Genomic DNA, 20,562 nt, shown 5'->3' on the forward strand with positions numbered 1-20,562 from the left:
CAAAAACAGATTTAGAAGGTAGCATTCTCCTTATAAAGACATCTAAAGATTCAATGATACAATTTATACAGTACTATTGTTATCCTTATGCAAACATGTATATTTCTTACCCAAACCAAAACATTAGAAAAGTTTAAAAATTCTAAGTGTAACACACTGAATAAATGACTTGTAAATAGGGAGCTGGTAACACTAGAACTAAAAACACAGTCAACTCTTAATTACCTTAGTGAATACTACTTGCCAAATAATCACATTATCTTTAACATAGGTCCTGTCAGTGCCAGAACCTACCCAGACTTCTCTGGAGAGGAATGTTTTCAGAAGCCCCAGGGCACAGTCATCTATGTGTTTGAAGAACCACTAATCTATCCCGCACCCCTTCACTGCCCCACATCTCATCATACTCCTACCTCTGCTATCTCAGTAGAATTAGCACATGCATGTGGAAAGGACATTGGGAAACTGTGACTCCTTTGGATACGGTTAGAACCAAATCAACTGGTCAACTCCTTGTCCTGTTTCCTAATAATCTCTAGTCCAGAATCTTATCCTCTTTCCTCTTTTTCTTCCCTTAATTCCATACCAGCATTATAACTCTCTACTATATCGGATTAGTTTATTAGTGGTAAAAATTAGTAAAATGTCCAATTCAATCACTAATGAAGTTTTGGAACACAGATGGTGACAGAAAAAGACTTGTGGTATAGAATAGGCTTCAAATCAAAACCATGTAATCAAAATTAAGAGCTGAGGAATGCTAAAGGAGATAGAAACTAGTCTACGATTTTACCTGATGATCCAAGAGTCCAAACTGCAATCTAGGCTTTATGTTAATATAAATAGGTGTTTTAAGATATGTTCTATAACAATTTAACAAAATTAAAATGAGCACAGTCCTAATGACTGAATCATTACCAACAATAAAAAATACACTTCTAGGGAAACTAGAAACTGAAAGGAAAATCTCTGATATTTGTTTATGTGATCAATCTTAAACTTTTAAAGAGGCAAATATCCTATACAGGCATTCAATAGGAAGTTTCCTAATTCTTAATCCACAAAAAGTGGATTATACATTAACAGAGAGTTTGGATTATAACATTAACGGTTTTTAATTACTAGGGTATCTTCAAATATTTATTCTTTAGAGGTTTCTTGGGTAAGAACTGAATCGGATTTGTTAGACTACAAGTAGAACACATAACCTATTGACTTCTCTCATTTAACTAGAAAAGAAAAAGTCAGAAGTTATCTACTTACATAGAAATAAATGTGGTAGCAGTTATTAGCTAATGTAAATGTGAAACATGAGAAGCATGAATTGAAAAATGTAATAAAGATAAATACTCTGCCTGCTATAATTATAAATAATTAAGTACATTGGAAACAATATCTGTGAAATTAATAGACTTTCAGAAGGAACCTCAGACACCATCAAATCCAAAACTGATTTACAAATTAGGAAATGAAAGTTATAGGCCTTGCCCAAGCTGATAAACAGACAATAATTTGGAGATAACACCTGAGGCAAGATATACTGATCTGGTTCAATTCATTATAATTTTTTTGTCTTGTGAAAAGAGTGTCCTCCCGCCCCCCGCCATGCCCTACAAATGATAATTTGAGAAAGAATTCTACTTTTCACAGTGTGGAGGGTTTTTTTAAGGCCAGTATTTTGCATAAACAGTTTTATTAGAGATTGTTTAGAGTTTCTAAGCATTTAATTTATAAAAATGATTCCACATATATGTAGAAATTACCGATTTTAAAATATCTAGATATACAGGGTTTAAGCCTTAAGAGAGGAAACGTGACCACTTCCATTTAATATAATCCATAAACATTTTAAAGAATATTTTACAAATATTTACAAATGAGCTCCAACTCATAATTCTTATCCTCTTCCACCGACCCGTTCCTTCTGTGAAGGTCTAGCCTCTGAGCCCATGTCCCTCCTGTCTTTCAAATCCAAGCTAGTAAAAATCCTAACAGGCTAAGCTAGACCAAGAAGGGTCCCAATAAGCAGTACTCATCTTTGTCAGATCTCCATACTAGCTTGGTCCAGAAGGACTGTGAGGACAGGGGTCTGTCTAGATGTGAAAGGTACTAATATTCTCTGTATAAGGAAGCTTTCAGCTGTGATCAGAGCAAAGTGCTGAAAGATTTAGCTCATAATTTCAGGGATAATGTACCCAAATCACATTGGCTTTCTCATAATATCAGACTTTGAAAGGAAATTACTTATAGATGAATTAAATTACAGAGCCTATTTTTGATCGAGATACTATGAGCAAACTTAATAGCAACTAAAAATGATGACATTAGGAGACTAAGAAAAACAAATAAAAATATCTTATTTGGCAAATACGGTATGTGGTTATTAAACACACAACAACCTAAACTGGTTATATATAAAAAAGAAATCCTTGTGACTTTTTTCACTTGTGTGTAAACATCAAAATAAAACAATTAAAATAAAAATATTTTAAAATAAAATTTCCAAGGTACCTGAAGCTGCTTTCACTTTTTTCCAAAAAAGGAATAAGAAAAAGCAAGGGATTTAAAAAAATTTCGTTAGTCAAATTCCATTTCAGAGTTTATCTTATTATTTTCTAATTAAACAAAATAAAATTTGGACTTTCTCCTCCATACATAAACTTTAGTTCAATATTAGCGTATTATACACCTGCCTATTCTCCCTGCTCTTGAAAAGAATGTGAAATCTAAAATAGCATTTTTAAAAATTCTTTAGGAATATCGCTATTATTCCATATGCCATTACATTGGTATTTTGATAAATACCTCCTTAAATGTAAGCACTCACAGCACATTACTATGAGTGTTGAGAACTGCTTTGACTTTAAAAAAGAAATAGTGCAGCCTTAATATGAATGCAGGATTTCAGAAAATTGTATTCAAATTTTCCAAATCAAAACCAATTTCTTGTAATACTAATATGTAATTTAAATTGAGATATTATATTCAAACTGGCCCCAATATTTCTATATATATAGTCTCATCATAAGAAAGCACTAGAGTCTCAGGGGGAGAGTGTCCTCCCATGTAGCCCCTCTGCCTGTTACCCTAAACTCTGGTCTTGCATTTTCAACAATCTAGCTCCATATACCCATCTCTCTCTTTTTTCCCCAAATATTTTCAATCTCTTCTCTAGTCAATTTCTTCTGTGTAAATACAAAACCCTCCTTCCTTTGAACCTATGTCTTCTTCTAACAGATGCCTTGTTCCTTCCCATCATCACAGCCACCCATTTTCTAAGTCACCTGTACTAAATGTGTGCTTATTTATTCCCTTCACTTGTCATCCCTACAATCTGGCTTTTACCTTACTGCTACAGAGAAACGACTCTGGATGGCCTCACACTGCCACATTCAGTGTACAATTTTCTGTCCTCGTTTTGAGTCTTGGCAGCATTTATCGTTGTTCTCTTTTGAAATTTCTGGCTTTTCATTCTGGTATGCCTCCTCTGGCTGTTCAATAATTTTCACGGGCTTCTTTCTAGGCTTGCTTTCTAAGTTTTCTAAGCTATTTTCATTCCATTTGGATGTCTAAAATCCCTCACATACACGTTCTAGTAGAACTCTCCCTTTCACAGAGGTTCCTCTGCCTGTAGTGCCTTTCTCCACTTTCCATCCAACCACCCATGGAGGGGAACTGGGAGTTAAGTCCCTGCTCACTCATTCATTCCCCATATGCAGACAGAGACGAGATCCTACAGTTTCTACCTCTTAAACCTCCCTCCAACGTATGACTTTCTCTCTGATTGCACTGTCATCACACTAGCTCCGGCATCAGCATTCCTCACGCTAATGATGCTGATGACTTCTAAGGGTCTCCTTACCTCTGTCACAGCCCATTCTAATTCACCCTCCGAATATGCCAGCCTGCTCTTTCCAAACTGTCCTTTTGTCATTTCCCTGGTTTAGGTCCTGCAAAGGCTCCCCACAGATTCAGGACAAAGCCCCTATTTCTTGGCAGGACACAGAAGTCCCTGATTCTCTGGATCTCCTCCAGCCTTATCTCCTGCCACTCCCTACAAGCATCTTATGATTTAACGGTATAGAACTGCTCATAGTTCTCCAAGTACGTATGTCATTAAAAGAATACACCACAAGGGACATTCCAAGACTGGCAAATAGAAAGCTGTGATATCAAATCGCTCCTAAAAACACTATTTATTCTTCCCCTCCTTCCATGGTTCCTTCGCTCTCCTTCCTTCAGTTCCCATACCACATGGTTGGTGCTGCTTTACTTGAAAGGGAAAGATAATTAATTAGAGCTGATGATAAATAAGCTTTCAAAATAAGGGCTTGAAAGTTAACTATGAGATAATAACCACTGAAACAAACTATGTCAAATTCAGATATTACAAATTCTCCTATTTTTGAAAACAGTAACATCACTAAAAACTAAAAGTGAATTAGGGCGAACCAAGTGATCTTAGAAGTCTAATATATTTTGTGGTTTCACCAATGCAGAGAAATACTATGAAAACATTATTGAGATAAAGGCTATAAAAACAACATTGAGAAAAAATACATCTGCACATAACATTTTCAATTACTGCTTTTTTTCCATCAGAAATCCATAATATTTTCTGAGCACTGATCATTTTATAAATTGCTGAAGAACGTAGAGGCATAGGATTTTCAATTGGACACACATGTCCACTATTGTCACTAAGGGCATTAAGATGGGCTTTAAATATGTTTTCTAAACTTCTAGGACATGTCTTTTAGTTAACATCCAAAATTTTAATAGTTATTGTTACTGTCATAAGTTAAGAACATCTTAAGTTCTATTTAAATAAGTTTAACAAAAATCATTTGAACTAAACTTGTAAGGAACAGCTGAATTTCTGTGCAGCCTAGTTCTTACAAGACCTAGAAAACTAAGTTTATTCGGGATCTAAAAATTTAAATATCCACTAATGATTCACCTTAAAGGGACTAGGTTAAGATGTTCTATCATTTGCAATCACAGATTTTTATTTGGCTATTTCATGAAGTATTCAGTCTTTTCTCAAGTTCTTTGTCTTTTAATCCTACACCACGAAAAAAATAATACTAACTTGAGCAGTGTAAACAGGATCTGTGATACTTAATTAAACACCGGTTGATAAATTCATCCTTTACCTCATTCTAAAACTAGTTTACTCATTAATATTTACAGAAAAGTACTGATCATCAGGTAGAAACCATTCATTTTGGAGTTTGAAAGCAGTATGTATTTCATTTTTTAAATTCTTGGGCATTTTGTTGGTGGTAGTAATCTACATGGTATGTCATGTCAGCTGAATTATCAAGAGCTTAGATTTTTATAGATTCATAAAGAATATGAAAAGAACAAAATCTAATTAAACTATGATATTTAGAGAGGAGAGTTGCTCTTTGCTCTCATAAACTATCTTATTTTTCCTGAAAACGCATTTCATATGTCAAAATAAAACATGGAATTACGGTGAATAACAATAGGAAAAATACAGTGAATTTATCTGAGGGAAAAACAAGTGGGTATGAGAGAGGAGGGACAACTGCTTTTCATATTATTTAAAAAATATTGGTTGGGAGGTTCTAATAGTTCCATTAGGCAGCTATAATAATGAGTTTTAAATTTCTTTTATTTGTTAAACTAATTTAGTGCTTTGATCCATTCCTAATATTGAAATACTTAAAAGCAACATTCTCCATATCTTAAAGAGGAAACAACAACAACAACAAAATCACCATTAAGTGTTACTTACATTCCAAATCGCAATGTTCCAGAAACATATGTCTGCCAGTGTGCACAATAGAACATGAATGTCCCAGCAAAACAACAAAAAAACATCCAGTCAGGGTTTGTCCCCAGCTGCACTGCAATACAAGTTCCAAGAACCACGAAAACTGCAAGAGAAAGATCACAATTAAAACTGAATAATCTGAAAAATCAACATTAACTGAGCTGGGAATGATTTTAGATGAGGCAAAAAGAAGACATGCTATGAATATACAATCTTCTCTCTGTTATCCAAGGTACCAGAAAAGCAGGATGTAATCTTTTACCCCGTATTTTCAATTTCTTCTTTCAATACACCACATAGTGGAACCAAAGGTCTCAAAAGCAACTAAAATACTTGAGCATTTTTTGGAGTATACTCCCAACTCAGTGATACTAATGAACAGTAAAAAATTATAGACCAGAGTTAAAAACAAAACAAAACAAAAAAACACCCCCTGTGCCTCCGCTTCCTCATTTGTAACATGACGATCAAAACCAGATAAAATAGGGCGCCTGGGTGGCTCAGTCGTTAAGCGTCTGCCTTCGGCTCAGGTCATGATCCCAGGGTCCTGGGATTGAGCCCCGCATCGGGCTCCCTGCTCGGCGGGAGGCCTGCTTCTCCCTCTCCCACTCCCCCTGCTTGTGTTCCCTCTCTCACTGTGTCTCCCTCTGTCAAATAAATAAAATCTTAAAACAAAACAAAACAAAAAACCAGATAAAATATATCAGTATTGTAAAGGATTTCAAACAGTGCCTGAAACATATTAAACACTATGTGATTGTTGAAAAAAAAAAGAAAAACTAAAGGCCTACATAATTCACAAAAGGACTCACTTTTTAGATTCATAGCTATCTTTTCTTAGGTAGCAGATGTAATTACGGGTGACTTATATAGAAAAATACTTCCTGTAAAAGTTTGGAACTCAAACTACAGCACAAAAATGACTATCACTTAAAATAAAAAATAGGATACCTATCATTCCATAGTCACCTAATTATAATATCCTTTCAAGACGCCCAACAAGCCTTTATATTCAGTGAAAGTCTTGAGTTTTTCTTGAGTCCTATAAGTTATAAGTGCTTAGCTATTCACTCTCCTCTACTAAGCAGGCTATTGTTAGGACACACCAAAACAATGATTTTCACATGAACCTACATCTGCAAATCTGAGTTCAGGAGGTAAAATTATCATGGGTTTTTGTTTATTTTAAAAATATTTAAAATGCTATGCCAAATGACAAGAAATCAACAGAAAAACTAAGTAAAAATATGTGTGTGTGTGTGTGTGTGTGTGTGTGTGTGTGTGTAAGGGGGTGGGGACATTCCTATCAGGAAGGCTAGACAGAAACTGTCATTTAGTTTCTAAATCTTTTTTTTCCCTTTCAAAAAGTACTAAAATATTCTTAAAGTACTAAAATATTCTTTTTAAAACAGTACAAATAAAGATATATCACCTATAATCTAATATATAGTAACTCACCTACTGCTAGCACTTTAGTATATTTCTTTCTAGTCTTTTTTTTTTAAAGATTTTATTTATTTATTTGAGAGAAACAGAGATAACGACAGAGATAGTGAGAGAGAGCATGAACAGAAAGGAGGGAGAAGCAGGCTCCCCACCAAGCAGGGAGCCTGATGTTGGCCTAGATCCCAGGATCCTGGGATCATGACCTGAGCCAAAGGTGGATGCTTAACCAACTAAGCCACCCAGACGCCCCCTTTCTAGTCTTTTTATCCAAGCCCATTACCAGTTATTCTCCAAGTCTACAACATAATCTTAAACATCCACAGAATATCCATTTAAATATAAAGACCACGAATTTCCTAGTCTCCCACTATTGTACTCATCTATAATTTATGAGATTTTTGATGATGACAATAAAATCTTTTAAAAAGATTTTAAAAACGGTAGGTGCCAAAAGAATAATATTTAGGTTTAAAAATAACTTCAGTAGAAATAATTTCTAAATTAATTTCTAAATTTCCCCATACAGGCAATAGTGAACAAACATTAACTGTATTTATAGTCTTTTGAAAACATTAAAACTTGATATAAATCACTTATTCGGATAACTATCATAACACCATAAACCTCTTATTTATTCCAACACTTTTCTCACATTAATTTTTTCACTATTAATCATTAACATTAAAAAATCAACAATACCTGTTGATAGTGAATCACAACCATGATCAAAAAGTTCTCCCAAAGGAGAACTGCTATTGGTTCTTCTTGCCTGTTTCCCATCTATAGCGTCCAAAGATTGGTAAATGAAAAGGCCACATGCACAAGCAATATATGCCCACAGAGGAGCCTGTGAAACAAATAAGAAACATAAGTGTTATAAAGACATTCATTACTATGTTTTGCTGATATATTTTTACTCACAGATATTTTATCTTTATTCTCCAGAGAAGTACTACTGGTTGGAAGCTATGGGAGAGAATCCAAGAGCTATGTGATGAAAAACTTTTTGAGACAATTGGAATTGTAAAAGAATCAAATTCTTTGCTTTGTAGGGGTGCTTAAGTAGATGCTGGATAACTACTTCATACGGTTATATAAGAGATCAGACTAGGTAACTTCCATAACATTCCTCCTAACATTTAGACTCTAAGAGTCAATTAAAAAATAATCTAGTACAGTTCTTCCCAAATTGTATCTTTCAAGATGTTTACAGGTCTTATGTGAAGAAAATGAATTCCACACTAAACTCACGTGGGAAGTACGTGAAGTCTGTTAAACAATGTTAAACAGACTTCTCTACTGCAGGACTTCTTCCAGCCATTAATCTTGCTAATACACACTGTGAATATTCAAGAAGGGGGACACAATACGCTGCCATTTTCCAAATTTATTTGAGCATGTAACCTATTTTTCAACACACTTCTTCAACGTTCCATGGAATGACACTAGGGAAATGATGATCTAGTACACAGAGTGCTTAGAACATTATTTTTCAAATATTTATGGGCACATTTTCAAGGAACAATTTCTTTTCCCAGACAGAAATTGAACCACTAATACAGGATTTAAATGTTGTGTTAAAAAAGGGGAGCTTCTATTTGACATGTTCTCTTTAAGAATGTAGAAGAGTGTTTTTTATGACTTTTCACTATTTTCCCATGCCCAAACCATGAAAAAATTTCTATAATCACAAGGTATTTTCTCAGATATTGGTTATCAAGTTAAACCGAGTGTTAAATGCTCACAGCAGCAAATTAAAACTACTCGGAGCTGCAAATAATATTTATATCCTGCACTGCAAAGAGGTTTCTCTCAAAATTCTATTTAGTTCTCAGTATTAAAGGTAAGGATCTTCTCTTAAACATTTTCTTAGAGTCTCATATTTTAGAACACTGAAGCTGTCAAAAGGACCATAGCATAAACCAGAGTTACAAACCCTGAACGCAATCACTGTGATTGTGTAATCATACTTTATGTGCAAGCTCACTGGACTGATTAATCCTGAGTGACTAAGAACCCCACCTTCCAGACTTTGAGTCTACTGGTTCTTGCTCCTAAAGGAATCTAGTAACTCTCTAGAGCTGCTCTGTCCTACATTAGCCATTTTAGTTTAGATTATTAGATATATTTTAGATTATTTTAGTTTCAGTTTAGATTATTAGATTATTTGGATTAGCTATTTTAGTTTAGATTCACTAAAATCATAAAACTAAAACTCAGTTCCTCAGCTACACTAGGCACATTTCAAGTGCTCAATAGTCAGATGTGGCTATGGGCTACCATACTGGACCACACAGAACATAACTATCATCACAGAAATTTCTATTGGACAGTACTGCTTTACAGGACTAGAAAGCTGGGGACTTCTTGGGGTCTAAACTTTGGATTTAAATGGGGGCAAAGTGTTAGTCTGAAACAGAGACAGCTTCAACTATCAGTATACACACAGTCCTAGAAAATGGCAAAATAGTAATTACATATATATATAAGAGAAAGCAAAGTCCTGTAGTCTTCGGATCGTTCTTTCTTCCTGTGAATCTGTAGAATACTAAACTAATATTTACATATTTCTTCCTTGTTCCCATTCTTTCACAACTCAGAAGTGTTTTAGGAAGAAAGCTTTCTCGGGGCGCCTGGGTGGCTCAGTTGGTTAAGCGTCTGCCTTCGGCTCAGGTCATGATCCCAGGGTCCTGGGATTGAACCCCCACTGGGTTCTCTGCTCAGCGGGGAGCCTGCTTCTCCCTCTCCCTCTGCATCCCCCTCTGCCTACTTGTACTCTCTCTCTCTCAAATTAATAAAACCTTTAAAAAAAAAATAAAAGGAGGAAAACTTTCTCATTCAGGAATAAGCCTGGTCTCAGCTGGTTTAAGAGCCTGAGAGATACACTGAATCAATAAAGGAACACATTTATCACTCAGGAAAGCATCACACCCTGATAGGTGGGTAGAGAAGGATCAGCATAGGAAAATAATCTTATCACAATCAGGCAATGAACTGACTTGCAAAATCTTGCAGAGATGTTCTTATACGAGTCAACTCATGTGAAAAAATTCTAAGAAACATGGTTTTATGGAGCTTTTGAAACAGAACTGTGGGGTTTACATACATACAAATATGTACATAGGCTGATGCAATAGTGTTTATTTTTTTCTTTTTCTGGGAGAATATATCAAAAACTTATTTACATTATGTACAAGAAGAGGAATTAGAGGTAAGAATGGAAAGGGAAGTCAGGTAAAAAAGATTTTACTTTTGTTTTATTCCTTTCTGTTTGAATTTTTCCAACTATGTAGTTTCCCCTTTCCTTTTCAATGTCAGTAGGAGTCTGGGCAGTAAGATTATGGGCAATGTGCCACTTTAATTTTCTTTCCAATCTTCTATATTAAAAAAAAATCTAAGAAATTTCTTAGCAAGTCAGATCAAAAACATTAAATTTGGCAATATAAAACAAAAACAAATGAACGTTAAAACAAAAAACTCTTATGATCATATTCCAAAAAGTTATATTTAAACCTGATGGGAGCTCTCACTGGTAACAGCACATAGCTCAATTCTGGTTTTCCTGTGTGTAAAATAGCTAATACCAATTTATCTATCTTATGCGGCAAAGGTAACTCAAGCATGTGTAACATATATCAAGCTGCAAGATAAATTCCAAATTAACTTAGGAAACTAAAACCAAAGCTACTAGCTGATAAGATTTAAATACTTAGGCTCAGAAATAGATCATGAGGATATTATGGTACCCATATAAAAAGGGCTAAGTCTACATTTCTACCTTAGAAATGTGAAAAATAAGGGCTGATTTTCCTTTCTTATCTACTGGAAAGTTATTTTTTAACAAGAATGGCAAACTCCACCGAAACCATCACAATAGTGACATTCTTTTCTACTAGAAAGATTATCTGAAACTCTAATATATTAAAAGAAAATCAGTAACATAAAAAATATATGGAAAGTTCACAACACCTGGTGACATGAAATTTAATGTTCACCCACTGGGACAAGGCCCAAAGGAATTAGAGCTAAAATGAATGAGAATGTCCCTGGGTAATAAATTTATGGAACACTTTGACTCCAAAACAGTGATTAAAAAATAAATAAATAAATTCAATTAAGGACTTAAATAATTTGTGATACCATATATATGTATTATTAGGGGAAATCAGAATAAGAGGAAGGTTGTGGGAAAGAAAATGTTACATACTTAATGTTTTTGACCAATGAAATAATAACCACTTATTGAGCATTATATGTTAGGCACTCTAAATGGATAATTTTTATTTCTCTTAATACCACAAAATAAAATTTCAAAGGATAAACTGTGACTTAGAGAATTTACATAATTTACTGAAGATCACAGAGATATAAGAAGACATGGAAGACAGCCATGACCTATTTTAATGCACTGTGATCTAAAGCCTAACTAGGATTTCTACTGTGCAGCTGTAAATGCATCCAGGCATAGCCTTTGTGGACACTACCTTCCCTAGCAGAGCACCAAACAGTGGCTCCAGTCATGTTCTACCTTGATTCCTCCTAGCAGCAATTCTGAAAAGTTCTCTGTGATTAGAATAGTTCCCATTCTGGAAGTTTCCTCAATAAATGTATTCAATAAATGACTATTAGTGGTTGAGCTACCTTTGAACTTGCACTCAGTCCCTGATCCCCATCATGGAACTAGCTTAGGATTGTTGGAGAGCTTCCTTTAGAATCAACACACCTCCCTGTTATCTGCTGTATCTCTAAGGATATGTGAGACCTGGACCAAGTTCCTCTGGAAGTGGCTATCAGGTCCTCAAATAAGCCACAGGTAAAATAGTTCAAAGGACATGTGATAAAGAATCCCAGAACACATTTAAACAGTCATACTGGTTTTTGTTTTTTAAGTTTCCTGATTGATATAAAGGAAGATAGTTAAGAAAGTGATAAAAATCAGAAATATATTCATACAATCTGTATGAATATACAATCTGTATGGACGGGATTTATATAGTAAAAGAGGAATTAAAATAAAAGTATTCAAGGGTGAGGAAAAAATGAACATCTGGAAGAACACAAAAAAACAAGTAAACGTGTTTTATAGGTAACTGTGGAGTTCAACAGCCATTTACTTTAAGAGCTATATGTGGAAACAAATGAATTGATGATAACCAAAAAGGACAGACAGAGGGTTGTATGGTGATAATTTTACTGCAAAGAACAAATCATCTGAAAAGACTACTTAAATGATTACTTCAAGTTTAAAACAAGATAAGGACTATTGTGACCATGATGATTTCATATGGTTCAGAGTCACCTCTGACACCTTCAGTTGAGGATCACCTTCTATTTTCTTGATTACCCACGACTGATCCCTTGGATTAATATAGGCACAATAAATGTTTCTGATTCTCTTCCATTTACCTATTTTAGTTCCCTTTTTATCAAGGAAATTTTAAAACCGAAGAGATAAATATCGATTTACTTATTCTGATGAAGAGCTCTAGTTTCAGTTTTGGTTTTAAGTAATGGGTACAGAGGGTAAAAGAGGGACCAGCAATAGAGACTTGTGCTTAAGAACGCCCAGGAAGAAAGTCTTCGTCAGCAATAACTGCTCGCCTTCTTAACAGCAGCCATTGCAGAATACAGAACAGGAAATGCATTATGTTGACTTTTTCTTACATGTCTTTTGCTTTGTTAGTACAAGAGAGATATACCTGAGGCCTATCAGTCACATATATTTACAGGAAGAGAAAAGGGATATTCAAACAATTCTCACAGGAATGGAGAGGAAACCACTTTTGATAAAACGGATTTACAGCTGTGCCATCTCACTACTAGAGACTTTTTCTCTCTGATCATTTTAAACTTTGCTAAGATTTCATTCAGCTATTAAAAAATTAAAAAAAAAAATTCACTCATTTTTAAAAACTTTTTTTATATTGAGATTTACTGATTTTAAAAGGAATATCTTTACGTGTTAATCCCTGATAATATTAATTTACCTACTAGAATCAGATTCCACCTTTTGCTTCTGGGTTTCATAAACAGAGGGTATAAAATAGACTGCAGTTATAATCTTTATTAATAGTATGTGTGATACAGTATTTTAAAACAGTTGATAAACAGCTGTCAAATCATCTTATCTTTAGCTAAAGTGACCTAAAAATCCCAATTACAGTTTTGGGTACATAACAAATGCTCAAAATCTGTTAAGAAATTCATCTTACCTGCTCTGTAGCTGTGGGACAGTAGAAGACTAATAAAACAGTTGTACAGATGTTTATTGACAATCCAATGATGGTGATGAGATTTGGGGCAATCCAGGAGGGAACTCTTCCAACTAGCCATTCCCAATACCCCTGCATTAAGGGCTCAAGCAAGGACCGTCCAGCACTCTGATATCTGTGTTCTTCTAGCCGCTTTAGTTGATGTCTTGACAACGGTGGTGTAGGTAACTGAAACAATTTATTTAATACACACCCTGGAGTACTCATATGCCCAAAGCCCACAGGGGACTCCGGGTGAGAATCTCCACATCGTTTCCTCGTTGACCGATGCCCACTCATGGATCTTGGCTGTCTTTTATTTGAAGAGAATAATTTATCTTGTTTCACGGCTTTTTGTGGCTGGTCTTTACCTGAAAAAAAGAGAAAAAGACACATCTGTCAGCCACTATTTATATCAATGTCAGTAAATTTTAAAAACAAACTAGTAACAGTAATGCATGTCAAACAGATCAGAAAACCAGGGATCTGTTTTTAGTTCTTGTTCTTACTGATGGTGTGAGCCAAAAGAAGTCATATAACCTCACCCTCAGGTGAAAAATATTAAGGGATTTAATAGTAATATGCTTCTTGATACCTTAGGGCTTGTCTGACTTCAAAGCTCTTGCCTTTTTTTCCTATCTCACACTGATTTCAGTAATACAATGGAACAAATCTTAGAAATGACCTAATCATTTCACATACATGGACACTGAGGTCCAAAGGCATACCCAAAGACAGCCAGCAAATTAGTATTAATATCAGAGGAATGACTTGAATAGTATGGGTCTTAAATCGGATTTTAATTTAACGTTAATAGCTAACATTGGGCACTTACTACACACTAACACTTGAAGCATGTTTCACATTTTAACTCATTTAATCCTCACAACAACTCTAGAAGGTAAAGATTATTAATTATCCCATTACAGAAAATGAAACTAAGGCACAGGGGCTAACTTGTCCAAGCTCATACAGCTGGTAAGTGAGGTTCACACAAACATAGGGTTTCTGTCTAAGCTAAACTGAAAGATAAAACTTATTAGTGGAACGGGATATTGATGACATTTCAGCATTTCAGGCAGGGGTGAAGAGCAAAAAAAAAAAAAAGAAAAAACCAAAACCTCACCCTAGGAAGACAGAATATACATATTAGCAGAGTGACCTAATAATACCTAATAAAACTAAAGTAGTAAGAAAAAAGTGTAAGTGTATTAAGTGATGACTATTCATAAAGGACCTTGAGTTTAATCCCTGAAATACTTGCACTTGACTTAGAAAAGATTAAAGATAACATAATTATTATAAATTACTAAGCAACATAAGAAAATGACAAGAATATTTTCAAGATTAAAGGGTAGTTATATATATTCATCAGACTGCAGAATGTAGTGAGAACACTCAAAAATTAGTATGGTGACTTCAAACGTTTGAAGTGGTGAGCACCTAGAAGAGGGTGGTAAAAATGGAAATGTGAAAGACAGTCAAATCTATAATTTCTAATTAGAAGGAAGAATCAAGGGAAAGCACTTAGGAATTAGATATGAAAGGTGAAGGAGCAGAAGAAAACACAAATCAACAGAGACAAAAAAGGGAAGTTAGGAAAGAAAACCACTTTGGCTTGGAGGGTGATGGAAGGGGATCTGGGGATACAGGTTAGAAAGACATAAAAGTAACTTTTTAAGTAGATATGTTTTAGACAAGATCAAATACCTGGAGTTTAAGACGTGAAAATTTCAAGTTATCAACTCTGGATGCTAAAATCTAGTTTTTTGTTTTGTTTTGTTTTGAAAGTAGAAAAGTTCTAAACGGGATTAAGTATGAGGAAAAAAGGAAAATAATAAAGAACTTGGAGGAAACTCAGGGTTACAGAGCAGAAGAAAGGAAAGCCATAAAAGGATTAAAGTGCGGGGGGAGGGATAATCTCGATAGAACTAAAAGGGTAGTGGCATCAAACCAAGAGAGGTGTACTTCGATCTTCTGGTAGAAAGCTATCCAGAATGCAATATGAAATTCCCAGAAATGTTCCACTAGAGGAATACAGAATGTGATACAGGAAGCAGGACATTTCAACAATGGACCCAATATCAAACATGCCCAAGACTACTCCTTTCTATTCCCATACATATCAAGTTCCAAAGTTTCAATATCACCAAGGATCTAGAGTGACAACCAAAATTTCAATCATGTGTCTCAATTGGTTCAGAAAGTAGTTTTGTAATTATCAACTGCCTTAAATTTTCAAAAATCTTAAAAAAATCACCAGCGCCAAAATGTAACTAAAGTGCTCTGAGATAAAAAATATTGAAATAATTTTCAAACCAAGGCAAATCAAAGCTAATATCTTATTATTTCAAAGAATTCTTCCACACACCCAATTGTATCACAAAATAATTGATTAATGTCAACTGGTTACAAGATCATTTTAGAGAAAGTGACAGACTGATAACCACACAAAACTTAATTTTATAGTAGTCAAATTTTTCTATAGTTAAATGATGCATCTTCACATTTGATGAGCTATAATAAATCAGCTTTTACAAAATTCAACTTAAAATGGGAATAAAAAGTTTATTCACCTCAATTTATATTTTATTATTGTAGTATTCCATTTTCCTACTGTAAGAATCAAATGACATATTGAGGGTGCTGGCTTGCTTTTGGCACTAAACAACTACAAGCAACTGATCCTAATGGTTTTAAGTTTGAGCATTTGGCAGGATTATATGATAAACTGATACCTTCCTTCTGAGTGCTTTCCCCCTCTGACCTAGATTTTTTTTTTTACCTTTTATTTCTCTTTTAGAAAAGTCTACATTTTGAAAAACCTTCCTAGATCTAGCCATTACATAATTCATACATGAAAAAAAGCCAATGAGGGGCGCCTGGGTGGCTCAGTCAGTTAAGTGTCTGCCTTCGGCTCGGGTCATGGTCCCAGGGTCCTCGGATTGAGCCCTGCATCTGGCTCCCTGCTCCGCCCTCTCCCACTCCCCCGCTTTGCGTTCCCTCTCTTGCTGTGCCTCTCTCTGTCAAATAAATAAATAAAATCCTTAAAAAAAGAAAAAGAAAAAGAAAAAAAAGCCAATGAGTTTTTAACTATTTCAATTTGGCAACACTGTCTCTATGAAGCTATTAGCAACAAGATTGCAAATATAAATTCAGATACATGTAGCCCAACCTACAGATATCTACTTTGCTTTCAATACCTGCCTACAGACATAGACACAGAGGTTGTTGTCACTGCCACAGGTGCATCTCCACTCTTCGTTCATCTGATCACATCGAGACCCACAGGCTACTGCAATTCAAACCATCTCAGGAAAAAACAGGTGCTTTTGAACTTCAGCAAAGGAAAAACAAGCATATCTCAAGGGAGTGCAACAGGGTAGATGACTATTATAGGAAGATCGAACTTTATGGAGAAAAAGGGAAATAGGATGTGGGATAGGAATATGGAATGGAGAAGCAAATAGTACAAATATTATTCTAGCCACTTGAGATTTTTTACCTAGTCAGGCCTATGCCCAAAAGGGTGAAGAGAAAATGTCCTTTTCCTGCCACACTACAAGGAACTAAAACAATTAATGTAAGGAGTTAAAATTTATTACTGGCTAGCCTAGAAACCATCAGTCATAAGTTTTTATGAGAAAATGAATTCCAAGTTCCAAATGGATTCAGCCAATATTGAGTGCAGTAAACAAGACAGACACTGTCCTGGTTCCCATGTCCAGTTGGAAAATAACTAAAAACAGGTAAACAAGCAAACAGCATTACACATTGTGATGGGTGCTATGAGGAAAACAAAGTGTGGAGCCAGAAAATAGTAAGGGGTGCACATTTTAGATAAGGTGGTTGAAATCTATGAAGAGGTAGCATTTATATCAAAATCAGAGGAAGAAAAGGAGTTAGCCATTCCAAAAACAGAAGGAAGAACAGTCCAAGTAAAGGGAACAGGGCCCGAGGCAAGAAAGAGCTTGTCTTGTTCAGGTGCCTTTGAGATCACTATGGCTGGATAGCAATAAATCAGATGGAAGAGTGACATAAAATAAAGTCTGAAAAGCCAGATAATGCAGAGGTTTATAGACCATGGTAAAGAACTGAGATTTTATATTGATGTTTTGAAAAGTCATCAATGAGCTTATAAAAAATTTTATAATTTTGTAGCACAACCTATTTATTAACTGAGGATATATTTTCATAAATCATAATAGTAAAAGTGAGTATTTTCAGGTGAAAAACTTCCCATCACCTGGAATTCATTTTGGTATAATACTGATCACAGGCCTATAGCTATTGTAAACTTTCCACTTGTAATCAGCAAATTCCCCTTCTCTGTTATAACCTGGCTCTAGTGCAATACTCATTTCATAGCACTTAATCACATTTTGAACTTTTCTGTTTGTTGTATTGTTTTTGGTCTTTTCCCCACACTGGTCTATTAGCTCCATGAATGCAGAGACCATGCCTGTCTTAACATTCTTTTCTCAGACTCTCCTATCATACCTAACATTAAGTAGGTAATTAGGACTTATTTGTGGAACAAGGAACAAAAATGGTTCATCTAGTATTTAATGAGCACCTAGTTGTCCTAGACCCTGAAGAAACAGACAGACTGAAGTATGCCATCCATGATTCCAAGAAACTCAAGGGGGTGGGGAGGAGAGTCTTATAAACAACTAAGTTATAATGTGCTGTGAACAAACCGTTGTGGTAGTCCAGAGGAGGGGGGGGCACATATGGTCTAACAAAAAATTTTCTTTGTGCAGGCATGAATATTTATGTGAAAAGCCCAACAAAGGTACAAAAATGTAATCAGAGATATTTAATGAATACCTTTACTAAAATTACACACAAATTGTGAAGCTAAATCTATGACATAGAACATCTGTGCTTATAGCAGCTGAGGAAAATGGCATGCTGCCTACATTATTCCTGTGTTCAGCTTTGGGGAACATCTGACAAGTATCCCACTAAAAAAAGGCATCTCCAACTGCTCAGCAGAGCATAAGGTAAACTTACACAATATCGAACCTGTAGTGTGAAATTTCAGAATTCCCATCCCCCATGCCTAAGGGTGCCAAGTTTTGAGCTGCAGCACTGATTCAGCAGTATGTTTACAGTCCTTTCACAGGAATTAGTGACTACACAGCTCTTTCCAACCTTTATGGCACTACTAAAGAAAAATACTAACGGCCAACACTATTTGGAAGGTAGAGCAAATTATAAAAAGTAAAAAAAAAAAAGGGGGGGGAAACTAATAGGATCACAGGATTACATTCAGCATTATTTAACAAGTGATACATAGAACAAGTTAGCAAAAACAAAAGCCTTTTCAGCAGACTTGGAAGCAAAAACAGTACTGTGTAATACAATTCAGATCTACTGTTTTGCTGGAGTGAAATCTTACATTCCTTAAAAAAAAAGGAAACAACTTCCTCTAGAAAAAAAGAAGAAGAAAAGCAAAAGCCTGGCATTTTACAGATTATTTCCATATTCCCTTAAAAAAAGACAACACAGCATGACCCTCAAAAGAACATCACCAGCACTTTTAGCCAGCTTAAAGAACAACTCTACTGCTGCCTAGAAAACAAATTGACTATGCAATAAAATGTAAGTTGACTTATAGCAATTTTAGAGTTATAGTATTCAAACATTTAAGTGTTTATAATGTAAATTTGAAGAGAGACTGGGTGTGGGAAAGGAAGGAGAATAAATTTATGAAACCATAGTTGTAAATATTCAGAACAATCTATTAATTGGACAAAAAAATAAAGATGCCTCTGGCGGAACAGGTTAATACAAGAGGCAGATTTATCAAACTTATTTCTCAAATGGAAGCACTGTACAGTCAAGTTGTACAAGGGGCTCTGACTAGTTTTTCTCAGCACAAAACAAATATGTCGCAAAATAAATGCTTTCAGAACTTCAATCGCTGGAACTTTATGTGAACGCCAATGTTCTAAAGTAGTAATGCTAAGTATCCTTACGACAGTCTAACTTGTCGTTAAGTCAATTAAATACACACATTGAACACATTCTTATCCTACTAGTTCGAGTGTAGAAACTGAATCTTTATTCTCTGCCCACATACAACATAAGACACTAATATTTGCTGAAAGATAACTATGAATTTGCCTATTATAATATGGATTCATTAATGAACTAAGAAACCTCAAGCAAAATTATATATTCGACACCAATGATGCAAAACAGCAAAATGACACAACGCCAAGCACCGAATTGGAGAAAACAAGTTAAACACAGCTAATTATAAAGATCCTATTCATCCAATGTCCCTGGGAACACTTGCAAACACTGGCAACCCTCCTGTCCTTTCTCCTTCCAAGAATACTGCTGAAATAAACCCTAGCTATTTATATACTAGAAATATACGCTGAAATTTCTAGAAAAGTTATTGATCAAGAAGCGTGGCCCAGCCACGAAACACCAGCACCGCATTCCAAAAGGCCGGCCACCCCGGCACCGGATGCAACACGGCTTGGGGACCTGGCAGCACCTGAGCAGGAGGGTGTGGACCTGACATGGCAAGGTCGGTTCTACGCGGGCAGCGCCCCCAGCCCTGAGCCCGCCCAGCCCCGGCCGGCCGAGGTTCTCCGCTCCACAACTCCCGGCTCCCCCACTCAGCAGCCCCCGGGCTCCCGTGCTAGCACTTCGCCACCTCAATCTCTCCACCCGGGGCCAGAGAGGCAGGCGCCCCTCGTCCTCCCCACAACCCCGCGTGCGAGGCCAGCCGGCGCGAGGAAGCACTGCGTTCGCCTCGCTGAGTCCATACACACCTATATTCCAATGCCCCACCCCAGAGCATACAGCTCTCTCTCCACGCCTCTCGAGAGTCGTGCCCCCCAACACGTCCGTCACACCCGGCCATCTTCCCAAGGCCGAGCCCCGCAGCCTTACCCCGACCCCCGAAAGCACACCGCTAGAAATAAGACCTCCGCCTCCAGACGACTGAGTGACTCTGAACGGCGGCAGCCCGTTCGCGACACTTTCGCGTTGCCGTAAAGGGATACAGGGTCGGAACGAGCGGCGGCGCGGGCGCGCTCC

At 36.0% G+C, this 20,562-nt stretch overlaps 1 protein-coding gene across 2 annotated transcripts in view; it reads right to left on the reverse strand.

Annotated features, from left to right (window-relative positions):
- Positions 1 to 20,517, reverse strand: part of CEPT1 (choline/ethanolamine phosphotransferase 1) — a 37,473-nt gene extending 16,956 nt beyond the window's left edge. The window contains exons 1-4 of one of the 2 annotated variants that reach the window (XM_032421639.1): positions 20,416 to 20,517; positions 13,462 to 13,871; positions 7,949 to 8,096; positions 5,765 to 5,906 (exon numbers count right to left, since the gene is read on the reverse strand). In XM_032421639.1, coding sequence (XP_032277530.1) covers positions 5,765 to 5,906; positions 7,949 to 8,096; positions 13,462 to 13,800 — 629 coding nt within the window. In that variant the 5' untranslated portion in view covers positions 13,801 to 13,871; positions 20,416 to 20,517. Of the gene's footprint in view, positions 1 to 5,764; positions 5,907 to 7,948; positions 8,097 to 13,461; positions 13,872 to 20,294 lie in introns of both variants that reach the window. The other variant, XM_032421647.1, reaches the window with a different exon arrangement.
- Between the last annotated feature and the right edge of the window lie 45 nt (positions 20,518 to 20,562).

This window comes from Phoca vitulina, unplaced genomic scaffold (assembly GCF_004348235.1).
Source record: "Phoca vitulina isolate PV1807 unplaced genomic scaffold, GSC_HSeal_1.0 scaffold2, whole genome shotgun sequence".
Taxonomy (NCBI): domain Eukaryota; kingdom Metazoa; phylum Chordata; class Mammalia; order Carnivora; family Phocidae; genus Phoca; species Phoca vitulina.